This window comes from Lepidochelys kempii, chromosome 1 (assembly GCF_965140265.1).
Source record: "Lepidochelys kempii isolate rLepKem1 chromosome 1, rLepKem1.hap2, whole genome shotgun sequence".
NCBI classification, from domain to species: domain Eukaryota; kingdom Metazoa; phylum Chordata; order Testudines; family Cheloniidae; genus Lepidochelys; species Lepidochelys kempii.
Genome location: NC_133256.1, coordinates 239,584,169 through 239,602,655, shown reverse-complemented (window position 1 = coordinate 239,602,655; position 18,487 = coordinate 239,584,169). Strand labels below are relative to the sequence as shown.

At 44.4% G+C, this 18,487-nt stretch overlaps 1 protein-coding gene across 1 annotated transcript in view; it reads right to left on the bottom strand.

Moving 5' to 3' along the window:
- Positions 1-17,529, bottom strand: part of ADA2 (adenosine deaminase 2) — a 30,384-nt gene extending 12,855 nt beyond the window's left edge. The window contains exons 1-4 of the mRNA XM_073320049.1: positions 17,451-17,529; positions 10,175-10,246; positions 8,639-8,946; positions 4,982-5,207 (exon numbers count right to left, since the gene is read on the bottom strand). Of these exons, the coding sequence (XP_073176150.1) occupies positions 4,982-5,207; positions 8,639-8,933 (521 nt within the window). The 5' untranslated portion in view covers positions 8,934-8,946; positions 10,175-10,246; positions 17,451-17,529. The remainder of the gene's footprint in view (positions 1-4,981; positions 5,208-8,638; positions 8,947-10,174; positions 10,247-17,450) is intronic.
- Between the last annotated feature and the right edge of the window lie 958 nt (positions 17,530-18,487).

The window sequence follows — 18,487 nt, the reverse complement described above, 5'->3', positions numbered from 1 at the left end:
TTGCTATAAGATGTGATCTTGTCTAACCTCATAAACAAGCAGTGCTGGGCCTGGTCAGAAGGTGGAACAGGAAACTTCAAAGGGGTGACCATAAAGTGGAATCTGTTCACCAGGCATCTTGTGCACTGGCTGCTTTTTTAGTCACTTAAGGAGCACCCTTCTTGTGGTTCTGGTTGCACTTCTTCCTCACTTTTATTCATGTGGGGGGTTGTTTTTATTTTTTAAAGTAAAATTATATACAGGTGACATTCGTGCCACCTTAAGGATGAGATTTTAAATGCACAAGAGTCAGGAAATTCAGAGTTAAGGTTTCCACAACAACTTTAGCTCTGTCCTCTTGGACAACAGGGCCTTTGTTCCATTAATACACAACATCAGGAAACACAAGATCCTGTTCAGAAAACAAGAAAATAAATGGAAAGGAACTGCATCTTAACTGGGGAGGAATATAGGAAATATTCCGTATTACTGCATGCAATGGCATTCCGCATGTCAGCCACGTTCTGGGGAGCACTGAGTGGTGACAGTGGAGCATCACCCTAGAAACCAGGAATGCAAGCACCAGAGGGATCTTTTCACAAGCTTATCTGACTGAGTTCAGCTGGAGACTGGCCTTAAGTAGAGAGGGCGTGCTCCTGCTCAGCGGGGGAGGATGGAAAGATTTTGTGTGGGAAGAACCTGGACTGCATAGCAAGCCCCTAGGAAAACTGAGGCAGAGTTCCAGTTTAAGCAAACTCCCCCAGATACTGGCTCAAGGGAAGTTATTCTCAAACTGCAGGTGGTCAGCTGAGAACACCTGCCTGGAGGGTGAGCCTGGAGTTTGTCCCTATCAGGTGTAGAACACTGAAGGAGAACCTCAGGATGGGTCAAAGGACCATGTGAGTCTATTCATGTGACCATGCATAGTTTACCTCTAGATAAGGACCAATAAGCAGTTATTTATCAAAGTAATTTTTCCATAGATTTTCCTGGTACAAAGACTTCTTCAATAAATATATGTAGTGCTCTTTTTCCCCGTGTATATAGGGGAGAAAGAGTGGCCCCTTACACAGATTCTTTTATATATAACCTGTTGTGTCTACGTAGCCTGTGCTCTTGTGTTAGAACGAGTAATAAGCCACCAATACCCCTCCTAAAAAAATTAATTGCTACATTTCTTACAAATCCCCCTTCCCTTAAGACTAATTATTCATATGTATAACTGTGAGGATATAGCAATGCATCCTTGATAACATGCTACTCCTTTAAGGGATCAAACTCTTTGCCACAAACAACCTACACAGACAAATCTGGGGTTTGCTGATTCTCTAGGGAAAAAAGCGCAAGTCAGTGGTTGGATTGAGCTAGAAAGACCCTGCTTGGATCAGGTGTGACTATGTACAGAACAAAGCTATTGCAATGGTAGGCACAAGGGGGCAAAATTACAGGAGTCTACTTTGCTTCTTTTGGTATAGAATGAAGGCCTGAAAGGGTTGTTTGCTTGTTTTCTATTCTATATGGGTCCCTACACTGCATTCATCACCATAGTATCTGAGCACCTTCCAGTGATGTATTAAGCAACATGACTGACATCTATCACATGTGGTTCATTTTCTCTCTCATCCTCTTTCTAAGGGGAGAACTGCAAGTGCAATGGAGTTTTGGTTTGGTAACATACACTCTGCTCTGAGTTTCTGTTAAAGAAAGTAGGCTGAAGAAGTGCACCCTGCACCTGGAGCAGAAGGCAGTGAGGTTTGTGATGGTCCTTGATTCCATGGAAATTTGTTCCATTGCCTGAGACGAGCACCCAAGAAAGCTATATCTCCTACACTGATAAACTTTACCCTTATGGCAGAAAGTTCCATTGTGCTCAAGGAGTGGAGTCTACATCTTGGAGCTTTAGCCAATCTTTTAGATATCCTGGGCTCTGGCCTCAGAGCTCTTTCACCTTATGAATATCAGCAATGTCAACTTTGCTTTCTTGAGTGTCTCCGAGCATGTTTATTGTGAGCACTCACGCAGCGTCAGAGGTATTGAATATTTAACAAAAAAGTCCTTCCAAAGTGTTAATCATTGGAATTAAATAGCGGAGGATTTTTTAAAATGTTTTTAAACTCCCTGACCATGAATCTCTTCCCCCCTCTGCTGCTCGGCATTCAGTCTCTTGCATATCACCACTTCACTAGCTCTCCAGCCCCCACAGAGTACTCTAGGGTCAGGTCAGACAAGACCTGAATTTCTAATATGAAAAACAAAAAGAAAAAAGAACGGGGGACGGGAAATAACACACACTGTTCCGGGCCTCTCTACGTTATAAAGCAGCAAAAAAATATAAAGACGGGTCCCTTTTACTTTGCAGATCACTCTTAAGCAGGGGCATCATTTCAGAAATAGTCTGGAGGGGGAGGCAAAGTTGTGTGTCAGCATACAGAACATTATATGTGACTATATCATATCCTGTAATGGTGGAGGGAGAGGTGTATAGGATGTACACCTATGAAAAGTTGGTGTGGGGACAACTGCCTTTCTTCTCCCATAGCAAATGACGTCCCTACCTTTAGGAAGTGGTCATATCTTCATAACCACACTGTATTTTTTGGAAGGAAGGCTGTTGTAGTAACCGAACTTCCCCACACCTCTTTTAAACTTGAAAATAAACAGTTTGATTGTAGGGATTGTTTGGTTTGTCTGTTTCCAGTCCTTCATTCCATTTCCACATTGAAAACTAGTGGAAGCGGGTACAGCCCCTGGAAAACACTTTCACCCTTCCCCTCACGCTTGCTGATCCTCCCCATTCTGTACATAAGAGAGCCTGGACCTTCCCCAGATGCCGGATGCCCTTGACACATACTTGCAAGCACCCAACTAACCATCAGTTCCCACCCACCCCAACATCTTCTTTCCCTCAGCCTGTTGATGCTCAGGGGCAAACAGAAGGAAGGGAGGTTACTTGTGGGGCACATATTCAAGGGACTGGGAGTGTTTCCAGAAACTGAGAGGCATAGCAGATTAGGGCTCATTCCTGGCAAGAGACCAACTCCTCCCTTGCCAGAACCCCTCCCCAACCCCCAGATTAGCACCCAGGGAAGAGATCAAAATAGGAGGAGGAGCTCCTCAGCATGGTGGTTGTGATCATGTGCCTGGACTTTATGTGGGGACATTGCATTACATCATCTTGTGGTGATGGACACGTTAAATGCAGTGAGAGGCAACACAGTCCAGTGGATAAACCTGGGTGCTGAGTTTCAGAAGACCTGGCTTCTATTCCTGCCTCTGCTGCTGGGAGAACTGCACAAGTCACTTCACCTCCCTATGCCTGTTTCCATCCCCTCAACCCCTTTTCTCTTGTGTATTTAGATTGCTTCTTTGGGGCAGGGACTGTCTCTTATTATGGGCTTGTCTACACTTAAAATACTACAGCTGCAGCGCTCCAGTGTAGACACTGCCTACACTGACAGGAGGGGTTCTCCTGTCAAGTAGGAAATCCACCTCCCTGAGAGACAGTAGCTAGGTCAATGGAAGAATTCTTCTGTTGACCTAGTGCTGTTTACGCCGGGGATTAGGTCAGTAAGGCTACATCTCTCAGGGGCCTGGATTTTTCCCACCCCTGAGAGATGAAGCTATACCAATGTAAATTCCTAGTGTAGACCAGGGCTATGAGTCTGTACATTACCTAACACAACGGGTCCCTTAACTCAGTTTGGGCCTTTAGGTATTACTGTAAAATAAAAGATAAAGGGACACTGAATGGTGATAAGAACTGTGTCTGAAAGAAGTTCATGTCTCAAGCAGGCCGCTAGCCAGCGCAGCCAAGCATGTGGTGTGGGGTCCTCTGCAGAGACGCTTCCCTCATGCTCTCCCACCCTTATTCCCTTATTCTCTCCCTTGTTCTCTTGATTAGGCCAGGAGAGAGAGGCTGTATTCTGTAAAATAAAACAGAATGGGGGGCTTGAGGGATGTTCCTCAGAACACCCTGAAACATCCAGGGCAACCGCCTTTGTTGAGATATTTCAAAAGGAGATTTGATGCAAAATCCCTCTTATCTATTATTTCTCTCCCTCTCTTCTGGAGAGGCAGAAGGGAGCTGGTGTCATGGTCTCCCTTTTCCCCACTCTCCCTTGGAAGGGGTGGGAAGCCAGCAGGGGAACAGTCTTTCCTCTAGAAGAAGCTGATGGAGATGGGACTTGCTGCCGGCAAACATCTGCTTCTCCCATGAGGTGCTGCTGCTTCTCAGCCTACTGACAAGCAAGGCTGGGAGCCCTAGAAACTCCTCAGCCACAGGCGCCAGCTTCTCCTTCTGACCCCATTTCCGATTTCCTCAGGCTGCTGACTTCTCACCTCACCCGCTGAGGAGGAGGGGAATGCTCTGGGGAACCAGCACTCTCTAGCCCAAGAGAAGGCAGAACTCTCCCTCTGCTTTTAGCAAAGGAAGGGGAGCTGCACTAACTGGCACTTTAATGCTTGGTAGCTCCTCAATCTGAACCGTCTCCCAAATCATTAATGCTCCATTCCAAGGTATCTTCCAGCTGATAAGTGATCAGTGCCCTAAGGAGCAAACAGTCTCTGTTTAAATATTTGTGTATATTACATTTTGAAAAACCCTACATTGAAAGACCATTAAGATTGGACAGTCAAGCACTCAAAAGTTAGGAAAAGCCAGAATTAAGGTTGCCTGTGCACATGCATTATGGGAAAGTCTTTCATTAGAGGATCACATACTATTTTTTCCACAGGAAACCTGCCTCATTCAGTACGTAGGATAGACAGTGCATTCCCTAACTTGTGCATGTTTGACTTTGCAACCATAACATGCTTGTTACAGTGTGTGTGTGTGTGTGAGATGCGATTTTAAATTGAGAGTCCAGTTTTCAGAGCAGCCACCCCATGAGGACGATGGGCCAGAGTGACCTTGCAAGACATGTGTCCTGTTAGCAAATAACCAGCAAGCAATGAATAATAGTGCTATAAAACTCCAGAGTGCCTCAAACCATTGCTCACACACCTGTTATCAAACTCACTGATGTTGCGCAGCTGCTTCCGGTAAGTCTCTAGCAACACCCACTCTGAGCAGTCCGGCGGCACTGGGCTGGGAGGGTGAGGCTTGGAAAATCTAAACTGAACAGTACCCACATGGGTGAAGCAGATGTAGCAGTCAGGTAGGTAGGTGGCATTGTGCACCAACCAGTCCACGCTCAATATTGCATAGTCATGCAGGTGTAAGACAGCACCTGTGGAGGAAAGGGCAAACATAACAAGAAAAGGCTGCTGAAGTGAAGGGAAAGGAGGGTCAACATGACGACAATTAAATCCATCCATGCAGGCATGCCTGGAGGGTCTCATAGATACAGTCATGAGCAGCCCCCACAGCAGCAAGACTGCAAACCTGCCCTGCCTCCCCCAATGTGAGATACAGATGGCACATTCCACATCAAACACAGGGCAAGCAGAGCATGATGGCTCAGTTTGAGGGGAGAGGGGAATCAATAGGGAGTTCTACGCTCTACTTCTCCACTGGGATGGAAAATCCACTGAGTTATTAAAGGTCTTTCAGACACACTTCACCATGAGAGAGCTGGCTCACATCCCACTGATTTAAAGAGGAACTTTCACACTAAGCAGCACTTTACAACACATACTATTTAACAGACAGACCTGAACCAAATCCCTAGATCTAAACAGTTTGGCTCCAGATGTGATTTTTTTCATCTAGCTCCTATTGTTACAGTGGGCCAGAACAAAACCTCAGATACTGACATGTTGGGGAATTCTGAGGTCAGAACACAGAGCTCTATTCGTCTCTACTACTTAATCAAACACACACACACACACACACACTTCTGTCTTGTATTCATAGATTTCAAGGCCAGAAGCAACCATTGTGATAATCTAGTCTGACCTCCTGTACAACACAGGCCATAGAACTTCCCCAAAACGAATTCCTAGAGCAGATCTTTTAGAAAAACATTCAATCCTGATTTAAAAATGGTCAGTGATGGAAAATCCACCAAGATCCTTAGTAAATTGTTCCAATGGCTAATTACCCTGACTAAAATTTACACCTTATCTGCTGCTGGCCATCACCACCTGCCTTGAGATGCACCACTATCCTGCAGTAGATTGGCATCTGACAGAGCTTTTACTGCGACAGTCCATGGAGTGCGAAACTCATTCTTCTCACACACACAGTTCAGACCATCCCTCTGCATCGTCAAATATCATCCTAGAACTCTCCTTTTCTCGAGATTTTTGAAAATGTTAGCTCTTGTGTAAAACCTCCTTTTTAAAAGATGCTGTGGGATCTGGACTTTTTTGATATATTAATTTGCATATCACAGCAGTTTAATTGACTGTGGATTACCATGAACTCCTTGCATGTCAAGAGGCACTTTATAAACACAATAGTTACATTATTAGAGTATTTGACATAAAGAAAACATGACTTAGTTGTTAGAATGCGAGGCTGCAGGTCAGGAGATCTGGGATCTATCCTAGGCTCTGCTACATGTTTTTGTGTGTGACTTTGGACAAGTCACGTAAGGCCAAAGTTTCAAAAGCACTCTCTGATTTTGCATGTCCAATTTTAAATGGCCTGACTTTCAAGGTGCTGAGCAACCAAAGTTCCTGACTTAAATAGAACTATTAGCACCTTTGAAAAAGCAGGCCTCAGCAATCTAAAGTTGGGTCCCCAAAATTTAGACACTTTCTGTGCATCAGTCTCCTATACGCAGTCTGGGGTTAATATTACAATTTAATATTTGTATTACCATAATGGTCAGAGGCCCCCCCACTCTTGATTGGGGCCCCAGTGTGCTAGGCACTGTACAAATATAGAGAAATAATCCCTTTCACAAAGGACTTACTATAAATACTGTAAAGAAACTACAGGAGATTCACTAATGCTTGGGAAGTGATTTAAGATCCTTTGGAGGAAGGGATGTAAAAGCAAAAAGAGTTAAACATTGTCCTTACCATTTTTTCAAAAAGCTAAGATACTTATATTTTTAAACCGCAAATTCCCTGCTGTTTGATTCAGCAGTGAAGGGATAATGGTGAGTTCAACATCTCAGTTATTTCTGTGGTAACCAATCATGATGGCATAAACCCCAGAGTCTGACATCACCACAGGGACAAGCTAGCAGATTAGGGAGATAGCTCTTATTCAGACAGAAACAAACAGACCAATTCAGAATGGTGGGAGCAAAGCAGTTGACTTTTTGTATAAATGTTCTCTCCACAAATTTTCCCAAGAGCAAGGCTCTGCCTTTCACCCCAATAGCCAGACTAAGAAAGTTCCAATCTGGGATCTGGTACCTAGAACAGACCAGTCTGAAAGGAGAATGCATTGCACAAGAGGGACGTGTATTCTCAGGTTTCACAGTGAAAGCCTTCTGTCTTCACCTAGAAAAGGAAGCCTAATTAAAATACTTTTCACTGCATCAGAGAGAGAAGTGGAACGGTAGAGAGAAGTCACTCAGCTGAGAGTCAAGGCCTTCAGATGTACAAATGCATTAACTCCTTGCTTCCCACATGGAACTGTCAAGGTCACAGCAATCGGAGAGTCAGCAATAGCTAACTCCCTGCTGGTTAGACTGGATGGCTTAGATTTCAGATGGTCAAAAATATTCTCCCAACCACTCAGTATATTATAGTTATTAAGGACTAATTCTTAGAATGCTGACATGTTCCTGACTGCTAGCAAAACAAATGCTTAGGATGACATTGTGCATGTATTATACACTCATATAGTGTCTTTCATCCTAAATCATCCCAAAGCACTTTACACACCATGTGTGCACCACACGGTGTAATGCAGCCACCTCTGAGGTGAAAGGCAGTAGCCAGCTTGTACACAGCATGCTGCACAACAGTGGAGGGAAGGGAAGTTTCGGCCAAGGACCATAGGGCAAATTCCTGCTCTTACAAACAGAGATCTTTCTCATCTGTTTCAGAGGAACAGCCGTGTTAGTCTGTATTCGCAAAAAGAAAAGGAGTACTTGTGGCACCTTAGAGACTCAAATAAATTGGTTAGTCTCTAAGGTGCCACAAGTACTCCTTTTCTTTTCTCATCTGTGTGGATCAGAACTCAGTTTTTAAGATCTCAGCTGAAAGGCCCTAACAGAAATTCTATTTTCATATAGACATTCTATAGATCATACAAACACACAGTCTCCAATGCATTAATAAATCTATGCTGTAAACAGCTACTTGTATAAGGACACGTGAACACCACCACATGGCAGCATGTTTGGTTATACAAGGTGAGTCGCAGGCCTGGGAAGCATTAGAAGGATGAGCACCCCCAGCGCTGGAGTGTGCTACACAGAGGTCAGGGTCTTTTCCCGTATTATTTTATTTTGTCTTCTTTCTCCTCCCAAGTGAGGTAAATGGGGGTCCATGCTGTACAGTTATACAGGATACCCACATGTTTGGAAATCCTCTCTGGCCAGTGTAATTCCTTCTTTCCCCCAGCCCAAAAGAGCCAGTCCGAATAGAGCTCCTTCTGGGATCTGAAGTTGCTCTACTCAGCACCTGTTATAAGGTCCCTTTAGTTTGGGTGCAGCAGGGGTTTCACACTGACAGATTCTTGCTTCCTTCCTGGTCCCTGTTTTATCACAGAAAGCATTGGGACAACCAAGAACTCTCAGGCCAGAATCCCTACCTTTTGGCATACGTTTCAAGATGCTGAACACTGCACTTTGATCAATGAAGCCTTTGGCCCTGAAAAAGTGCATGCTTGGTGGGAAATATCCAGTCTTCTGGGCCTCGGCCACTTCCGTCTCCTTGAGGCTTATTAGATACTCATTGATCTGCTCTTCCCACTTCCCCAGCACCAGGTTGCCACCAGTCCGGCGGACATTCTCCTGCTCCATCAGGGAGTCCCGCAAAGGGATGGGAAGGCAAAGAGGAACCAGACTTAGGACAAGGAATACAAGCCAACCAGCCTGAGGCTTCATGTCATGGACACACCTGGGGAAAAAACAATCAGAACTGTAAGTGCAGGTCAAAAGGTGACATCTCAAAGGTGGTGCATTGGCTCTTTAACAAAAAAGTGGCAGGATTATGTATACTAGGCCATCCTGGCGAAGGGCCCTTGCAGAAGGGGTAGGAGAATCTGAGATGAATCAGGAGAAATACCTCACTCCCAAGTATTCAAAGGAATCAGTCAGTTTTGAAACGCATTCAACTCATAAGCATTCAAGTAGGCAGTAAGATCCTGCGAGGAGAGGGTGTATCACTGTTGGATCAGGTTGACAGTACATCACACTGTCCAGCTTACTCAGTGCTATAGGAAGGGGGTCTGTGGCAAAGGACTGGCCCTGGAAGCAGAGATGTGTGAGGTCAGGACATTATGCTTCTGAGCCAGCCCTATGCCTAATGGACTGACTAAGGGACAACCAAAGACAGGGCACCATGCTCCTGAACCAGCCTGTAGGTCAGAGTATGTATGGATGGGCGGAGGGGGATAAGGAGACAGGTCTGTTGTCATACAGAGTACGCTGAACTTCAGAACCATTCAGGTTCTGTTACTCAATAGTCCAGGAGAGATCTGGCTGATCCCACAGCAAAATGCGTTCTCGCTGTTAAAAGGGATAGTTCTGGGGACTTCACATCAAGCTCTCAGTGCACTAACACTCCCTTCACACCAGGAGTCAGGCATCTCCAGTGCCCGGATGCCGTAGGCCACAGCATGTGCCACAACTACTGGCACCATAAGAACTGGCAGGAAAGAGAGAGGGGAGAGAACGTGGTGAGTGATAGGAATACATAGGTCAGAGAAGACAGACCCATGCAAAATGACTCTCCCTCCCCAAAGAGCATTGTTGGAATACCATCTTCCAGCAATGGGCACCAGTCTGGAGGGTCCCTTATCATATCACACCAACCCAGGCTTGAGAAGGACTCAGGGCTGCAAGATAATACATGAACCATAGGGAACTATGTCCCCATACACATTTCCTGTGTCAGTTCTCTTCCCAGCTACCGCATTGCTGCAACTCCCCCCTTTCTGCCAGCTGCCCCATCACACTCCCCTCCCACACTATAGCTGGCAGCAAGATGGAATATCCTATACAATTTAGCTCAGGAATGAAGGGGTTAGATACAGCTTTAGAGCCAGCCAGTTCTGATCCCAGCATAGCAAAAGCATCTTAAAAAGACACAACAGCCTCAGTGAGACAAACCCACTTATTCTTACTGTCAATTTTCTCTTCCTTGCGTCCAGAGATCATCCAACTGCAACCGAGATAGCAGGTCCTAGTCACCGCTCCTTCAGACAAATAGGTACAAAGCAAAGCAGCTATTAAAACAAGGAACAAATCAACCAAGCCAACACAGATAGTTCCAATTCCTTGTTTCAGTTTCACTTCTATTCTTGTGGCTCGTCGAGGGACTTTGTGAATATATTTTTTTTAAAAAGGAGGGAAGGGGGGCAGGAAAGATTATGAGAAAAAGAAACTAAAGGAATGTAAGGAGCAGAAAGCCAGGTGAAGAGGGCTGAGGTAACAACAGGCTGAGCTAGCAGGAGGACATTCCAGAGCTGTATGGAGAATGGGAAATGGAGACTGGGAGCACCAGAAACATTCCGACACATCCTCCACACAGGATATGGTCAGGGGAAAGCGGTGTTCTAGGATTTTAACCTCTGGGGGTTCTCAGATAGCCAGCTGGTCACATAGCATTTCCTCATCCTTCTGTCCCATCTGCTAAATTTTAACCTCTTCACTGCCCTCACGTGAGCAGTCATTGTAATCTCTGTGTAACTGCCACCCACTCATAATCTGACAGTTTTACATAGATGACAAATGTACTCTCAGCAGAGGCTTGGGTGCAGGCTATTTTACAATAGCCTGCACTGCTTCCTACTGTGAGGCCCCACCCAAACTGCCACAGAAATAAAATAGCTCAGCAGATGTGTAACGCAGTTCAGGGTAAGCCAGTTTAAACACAGTTTTGCCTGGCTATTGAAGACCAGGAACAACTACATTGCAAACACCATTTAAAAGACCTTTTTTTGACAAGAAATCAGCTAGTCATATTTAAATACACTTTTAATGGTTTTTGTCCAATCAACATTGACTATAAGCAAACTGGGCCAAAGTCATCCCTGAGATAATTCCATTTTTACTAGAGCTGAATTTGGCACACAGGGCCAATTCTGCTCTCAAACTAGATGTAAATCAGGAGTAACTCTGAGGTATACTAGCATCAGAGCTGGTCACACTAACAAGAAATCATGACAATTATTGTAATTTTGAGGGTGTTTCCACTTTGCGTGGTTCAAAATGGACCCTGGGGGTGGGGGGTAAACGTTTTAAATAAAAAAATGTTAGAAATGGTGTTTATCAAAGACTGTTTTCAGTACATAAAAAGAATAACAATCTAGATAATTATTTAAATTACAAATGTCACCAAAAATGAAAAAAAAATCAACAGTTCTTGAAAACGAAAAACAATTTCCAAACATGTCATTTTTTAATAATGCTTTACATTGCAAGATTTCAGCCAGCACTAATTGGTACTATGCATGATCAGAATCAGCTTCCTGGGGCTTAAACCCCTATTAGTGTGGCCGTCCTCTGAAAATTCCAACTGTATTCAACAACAGGTGCCAGACCTGTCTCTTCCCTCTCTGACTCCATTCAGCCGAATGTGACATGGTTTTTCATAGGTGCACACAGGTTCAACACCTGCGGTATGAAGGGGTGGCCTATCTGTAGTTCTATCATGGATCTACCGCACTGTCTTGCAACAACTGTTAACCTTGACTGACCCTTGTTTTCAACTCCAGCTGAAGGAGCATATATGGAGGGCATCAGGGATCCATGCTTGATGGCCAACTTAAACATGGAAGAATGTTTTTTAGTGTGGACAGACTAAGATGGTCTCTCCTCTGGGGCAGTTTCAAGAGACTGGAGAGTATAACCACCTTCACTGAATACAAGAGACACACAGTGCTCCATAGCAGCTATTAGTTCCCTAAAAACAATACAAGGATCAGAGCATAGAGTGTATGCGGAGAGAGGGGAGGGAAGAGAAATGCACGTAGACTAGAAAAGAAAGTTCAGCAGGGACAAGAGCTCTGTCTATAAATACCTTCAAGGGAACAATATAGATGAAGGAAGGGAATTACTCCAATTATCTGAAAGCAGTAAAGCAGAGAGCAACAGCCTACAGCTAGAACCATAAAACCAAATTCAGGTAAGGCATTAAGAAAAATGTCTTTACAGAAAAATAGGGCACTAGAGACAGACTCCAAGAGAAGAGTGTTGAGACATCATCAGTGCAGATAGCTAAGGAATTAAACTAGACACATGTACGGAGAAACAGTAGTCCACAGAGCACTGACTGGTGGTTCTCAGACAGCCAACTGCTCACACAGCATTTGCTCATCCTTACATCCCATCTGCTAAATTTTATTTAAGCTAAAAATGCATAAAATACTTCCCTAACAAGACTTTTCTAGGTAAGCAATTGCAGTAGTTGCCACGAGGACTGTATGTAAATGCCAGGGGAGGTGATCTGTGAGATCATAAATGGGAGGACAGGTGCTCATCAAAATCCTCTCTCTATTAAAATGTGGTCCATACTATGAAAAAGTTTGAGACTCCTGCACCAGCAGGAATAAGGACAATGAAATTGCATTTATATCATATGTAAAAGGATCCCAAAGCACTTTATTAACCAAGCTGTACCAACTATCCATATAGAAGTCACTCCACTTGCTACTAAAACATAGCCCTCTCTGGAGAGAAACATGACAGCCATTTTAAGCCCACGGCAATGAACAAGATGGAAAGCAGAGGGGAATTTAGTGAGGTAAAATGTAATGACTGAAGTTGGAATTTGGCCAGACACCACAGTTAACAGCCCTATCCTTCTGAATATCATGGTTTCTTTAATGTCAGGGCCCTAATTTTAGGCCTCCTTGGAAAACCAGGCATGACACAAGGAAACTTGTACAATACAGAGGATCAATACAGATTAACTAAGAGGTCTTTTCCATAAACAACCACCTCTAACCCCAATTCTGCCACTCCCTCACTTCTCTCATTCAACCAAGACCCACTGGAGAAAACTAAAGCCCTGTCCACATTACCAGTGGATAACATGGTTTGTGGCTACATAATACAACTTTAAAGGCACATTTGTGCACTGTTGCACAGTGAGAAAGAGGCTTTTACAAAGCTTTCAATTCTTTTAGCAGCAGGCAGGTATTCTCAGTGAGGTACCCTTCATGCAATTTCATTCCCACACACCAACCCAACAGAGCCAGTTTTCATTTTATTAATCCATTCTGCAAAGTTCATCTTTCTTCTCCAGCTTCCGCTTTCAGGATCAACCCATTGTGCCACAGCTCAGCATGACAATGTTGCAACACAATATAATTGCACTAGCCCAAAAGAAATGTTAGGACACTTTGATGGTTTGCAGGTCAATGTGAAAATCAAGGCAAAGCATACACAAATCGTGTCTGTGTAACATGTTCCTACTAACCCATTTTTAAAAGCAGTTTTGCTGATCCACAATGAAAGTGGAAAGATGCTCCCTGAATAGTGGTTTGAGAGTTGGAAGATTGGTGTTTAGTTCTGGCTCTGCCACTGACATGCTGTGTGACCTTGGGCAAGTTACTTAACCTGACCGCTCCAGTTTCCTTATCTGTAAAATGGGGACGATCCTTCCCCAGCTGCTTCACTACGGCACTGTGAAAATGAGGATTATTTATTTGTATAACCATAGTACCTATCAGCTGCAGTCATGGACCAGGACCCCATTGTGGTAGGCACTGTACAGACACAGAACAAAAAGTCCCTGCCCCAAAAAACTTATGATCTAAGATTAGTTATTGTGTGTAAACCACACCGAACATGCAAAGGGTGTAAGTATTATCAGTTATTAAGGACTGACTGTCTCACAACACTTGGAATGACTAAAACATCCCCACCGGCCTGATAAATAACCTATACTTTTGTCTGGCTGGACAAATGAGGTGGTTAGTGGGAGATCTGCAGGGAGGAAGAGGCATGTCTGCTGTGGCCTGTGCTTGCAGCTGAGCATCTGAGCCTGTGACCCAGCAAATTCACCTACAACTTGCTCCATCTATGCACATAAACTCACCCTCAGGCTGCCTTTTCATCCATCCTGAGCTGCGTCTACACCCACCTGATGACATTTAAAAAGAGAATCCCAGTTACAAGAATTGGAATCTGGTAATGCAGAGCCAGGGAAAAGGCTATACTCCCAGGTTAACAATTAATCACACAGGGAATGAAGCCACTGATTTGTAATCATTGCCTGGCTCCCAAATATAATAGCTGTGAATTCCTGTGACCACCGTCTGAGACAAGGAGCTTTGGGCTATTCCCAGTGCACTTGCTAAAATTCAAATCAGTCGCAGAGCAAGTCTCTTAGCTCTGTGAGCTCAGCCGCTTATCAGCAAGAGGAGTCAGTGGTGCTAGCCAGCAGCAGTCTGAATAACCCTGCTCTCTGTCACTGTGTGGCTGCTGAGCTGAGGTTTCATTTTCAAGTAACCCTAAGCAAGAACTGTGTCATCTCCCCCCAGCCCCCCAGAACTGTTCTTTGCTTCCATAACCCCAGGATTGTAGCTACAGTTACTGAAAGGACAAAGCAAAGAAAACCTTTGTATGGTAACACCAAGTCACTAAGGGCCAGTGCTGCAAGGTCCTGAGTGCCCTCAATTGTCAGGAATTGATGTCACCCTTCAGAATAGGGGCTCCGCACCGCACAGGACCAGGTTCCAGGCTGTTTCCAAGGTTTCTGTGCAAGGCACCTAGAAAAGATTAGCAGGGCCCCAAGTCAAGTATTTGTTTCCCCCTTCCCAATCTCTCGTCTCTCTCCAATCTTGGGCAGTAAAAAAAGAAAGCAAACTGGGTAACAGACTGCATGTTGTACCTCCTGCTCTCAGGCTTACCAAGAATCCCCGTCTGGTTCACTCTCTCACTTTAAAGGAAGGAGAAAACCCAGTGAGCTTCTGTCAATGTGGGGATTTTTTCCATTAGTCATTTCACATCAGTGCCTGCCCCCACTGTCTAACCTTCACACACACCCCAAAAAAACCCATCCACTTATCCTCTCGAGAGCTTATGCTAGACATACTGTTGCCCCCCAAATATCTGCACAGGTCGGGGAGTTCTCTTCCTTAATTCTACCTACTATTAGCTGCAACCTGCTCCTGGGCATGAGGCAGGGAACAGAGGAAGAGACTTAGATCCAAACAATACTATAAAATTAACTATGTTGGTGGATCTTTCATCTTGTTGTGTAGACAGGACCTAACCCAACTCAGATCTGCCCCATTTCCTAATAAAATCGTGGAATTGGCTAATCCTGCTCAAAACAGGAAGAGATGACAGTAGTTAGGGCCCCAGGCCCACACTAGTGCTCCCACCACTAGCACTGGCAATAAAAATTCCTACCACTGATAAGAAAAATAGTCCAAGCAGACAAGTGTTTGGTTTCAGCTGCATAGGTGTGACCAGCCTATGTTATAACCAGTATAGCATAGTAGACTGTATAGCTGGGACTGAAGGTAACAAATTGGTCAGTCTCTAAGGTGCCACAAGTCCTCCTTTTCTTTTTGCGAATACAGACTAACACGGCTGTTCCTCTGAAACCAAAACAACTGTGGCACAACCAAGAAATAACTGGGTCTGCCAACAGGGCAGTAGCTATACTTTACACAGGGACTTCTCTCTTCAGTGTGTTATCATCCTATATTTGATTCCACAGCAAAAGCTACCTTAAACAGCTGGATGCAATTCCTCCTCAGAACTTATACCTGTTTTTGCCTGAAGTTTATAAGCTAGTTCTCCCACTCCTCTGTACTATTTACCCTCTGGGAGAGAGAAAGGCTGGATGCTTGATGCAGATAGGTGCAGGGAGCTGGAGGAGAGAGATTTTTTGTGGTGTTAAAGAAAGACAGCCATTTGTTGCTGCTTTCCCTCCTTTCTTTTGTGAAGATTCACTGCTGGAAAGAAGCAATGAAAGGTGATGTGGAAAGTTAGGGTAGCCAGGGCAAGTTCATAAAGGGACCAGAAATAAGCTCTTAGGAGCATCTTGTAAAGTACATTCAGACCTCACTCTTGGATGCTGAAGGGTGACAAGACAAGGAGGATCAAGTGACCAATGATTGTTGGAGTCTTTGGGATTCCTTGCTCAGGAGAGATGACTAACATCCACCAATAGCCTTGCTAGACTCTCCTTTTCTCCTTCACAGCATCAAGGTGAACATTTTTCAAGGTTTTTTGATAAGGGGCAGCAGGCAAGCTAGCTGGCTGACATAATAGGTTCAAAGACTTCAGTCTAGGAACGTTCAGATTCTGCCCAAATGAGGGCCACATTGGAAACTTGCTAGGAAAATGAGGGGTGTAGCTAATTCGCCTAAAACAAATCAAGAGCAGCCCCAAGGCTACTTGGGTGAAGTTGGACCATAGCACGTTGGAAACTGCAGGCTCCCTGAGCCACACCAATTCCTGAAGGAAGAGTGCAGCTTTGGACAACATAGTGAAATTCCAGTGAGTGCAATTTGGCCTGAAGGCATGTTTTAGCCACCCTAGCATTAGTTACCATTTATTTCACGGATATAAACCTCTGATGGCTATGCACAGTGATTGTAGGGAACAGGGATACATCCCTGTGTACACTGAGCCAATCAGGCTCTCTGGCAATATATCAGTTGCTATACCTGTTAATCACTGAAGCTCCAGGAAATACACTTAAAAGAAAACAACAAACCACTAGATACACCGAGCAGCCAGAACAAGCCTAGCCTGTTGAAATTACATTGTAATTAAAACATAATAAAAACTGGCATTTATTGATGAGTTATATTAACCCTGTCTGAAACCATTTGAACAAATTAAGCCTCATAATGGTATTTTTCTTCACTGTTAAAAGCATTAAGACATGACACAGATCAATAATAATACCCACGTTGGCTCTTTGTTATTGGAAGAAGAAAGCTTTGCTGCTGGAAAGCTTCAATTGGCATGGCTTCAGCCAATAAGAAGGCACCTACAAGGGACCCTGCTGGCAAGCCCCAAAAGATAATGCCAGGGTACTTACATGGGCATATAAAGCATGCTGTCAAAAACACTGCCAGGAGCCCAGCTGTCCTACTCCAGGAGACATTTCCAGGGTATTTGCATGAGCAGATACCAATATATGCCCCAGAAACCATTGCCAAGGCCCCTGCTGGCACATAGTGGATGTTTCCAGGGGACTTGCACAGTCATATACCAGTGCCTGACTCAAGTGCCACTGCCCCCCTATACATATACCACAGATCCTACATGGGCACAGACATGTCTCGGGGGGGGGGGGGGGGAAGGTGGAAGGTTCTGCCAGGGCCCCTACAGGAAAATATACTGGTGAATGCCTCAATGGGCACTGCCAAGGCTGGGGCCTGTGTCCCAAGTGAATTGTTCTCTAGTTGTTTTGCAACGGTTACAAACCTGTAAGGCAGAAAAACTGATAGACCTTGAGCTCCTTCCTTCCTTCCTTCTCCCAGCTGCTTCTGTCTCTCTCAAGCCACACAACAGCTGAGCAGATAAACAACTTGCCACCTGCTCCCACCTCCAACCCCGCCCCTCTAAATCGGATATGTCTCCACCTCCTCCTCCAAAGGTCTGTTCCTGTGGTTGTATTCTCCTCCCTTAAGGTGCAGTCCCCTGCAGCAACACAGCAGCCGCTGCTGCATGCCCTCCCCTTTAGCTAAAGGAGGGACACATTGTGAAGAAAGCGATAGAGCTGTCTGTTCTCATTGCAAACAAAAAGACACCTTGAAATAACAATTTAGCCTTCATCCAAACTAAGACAGACAGGAAATCCCACCCTCTGTCTTTGCAATGCCATAGCATATTCAGATTCTGAACAGCCTCACCCTACTCCCCTTCCACCTGTGCAACAGGGCAGAGAAGGCAGGAGAAGTTAAATAGTGAGCATGGAAGGAAGATCAAGGGAAACGGAGGCCAGGCACAATAGTAAACTGGGTGGTACCTCAGAGTCCCTGTCTGTAAAATGGGAACAATAATCCTTAATCAATATTGTAAACCACTTTGAGACTGTCCACTGAAAAGTCCTGAAAAGTAGCAAGTATTAATTATTATTACTACCATAAAAGGCTCCTAAACATTAATTAAAATAATGGAATGAACCATCCTCAATGCCCATCAGCCTCTTTCAGCTTCCTCCTTATTTCTGAGGCAGATAAATCATTCTGTTGCATTGAGTGAAGTATATAAAATAATGAATGGTCTAGAGAAGGTAGACAAGGAACTTCTGTTCTCTGTGTCTCATACCACCAGAACAAGGGGACAGTCAATTAAATTAAAAGGTGGGAAATTGAAAAAAGGAAATACTTTTTCACACAATGTGTGATTACACTGTGGAACTCACTGCCACAGGAAGTCATTGAGACCAAGAACTTAATAAGATTTCAAACTGATTGAACATGTACCTGGAAATCCAGTGTGATCATAACGAATGACAA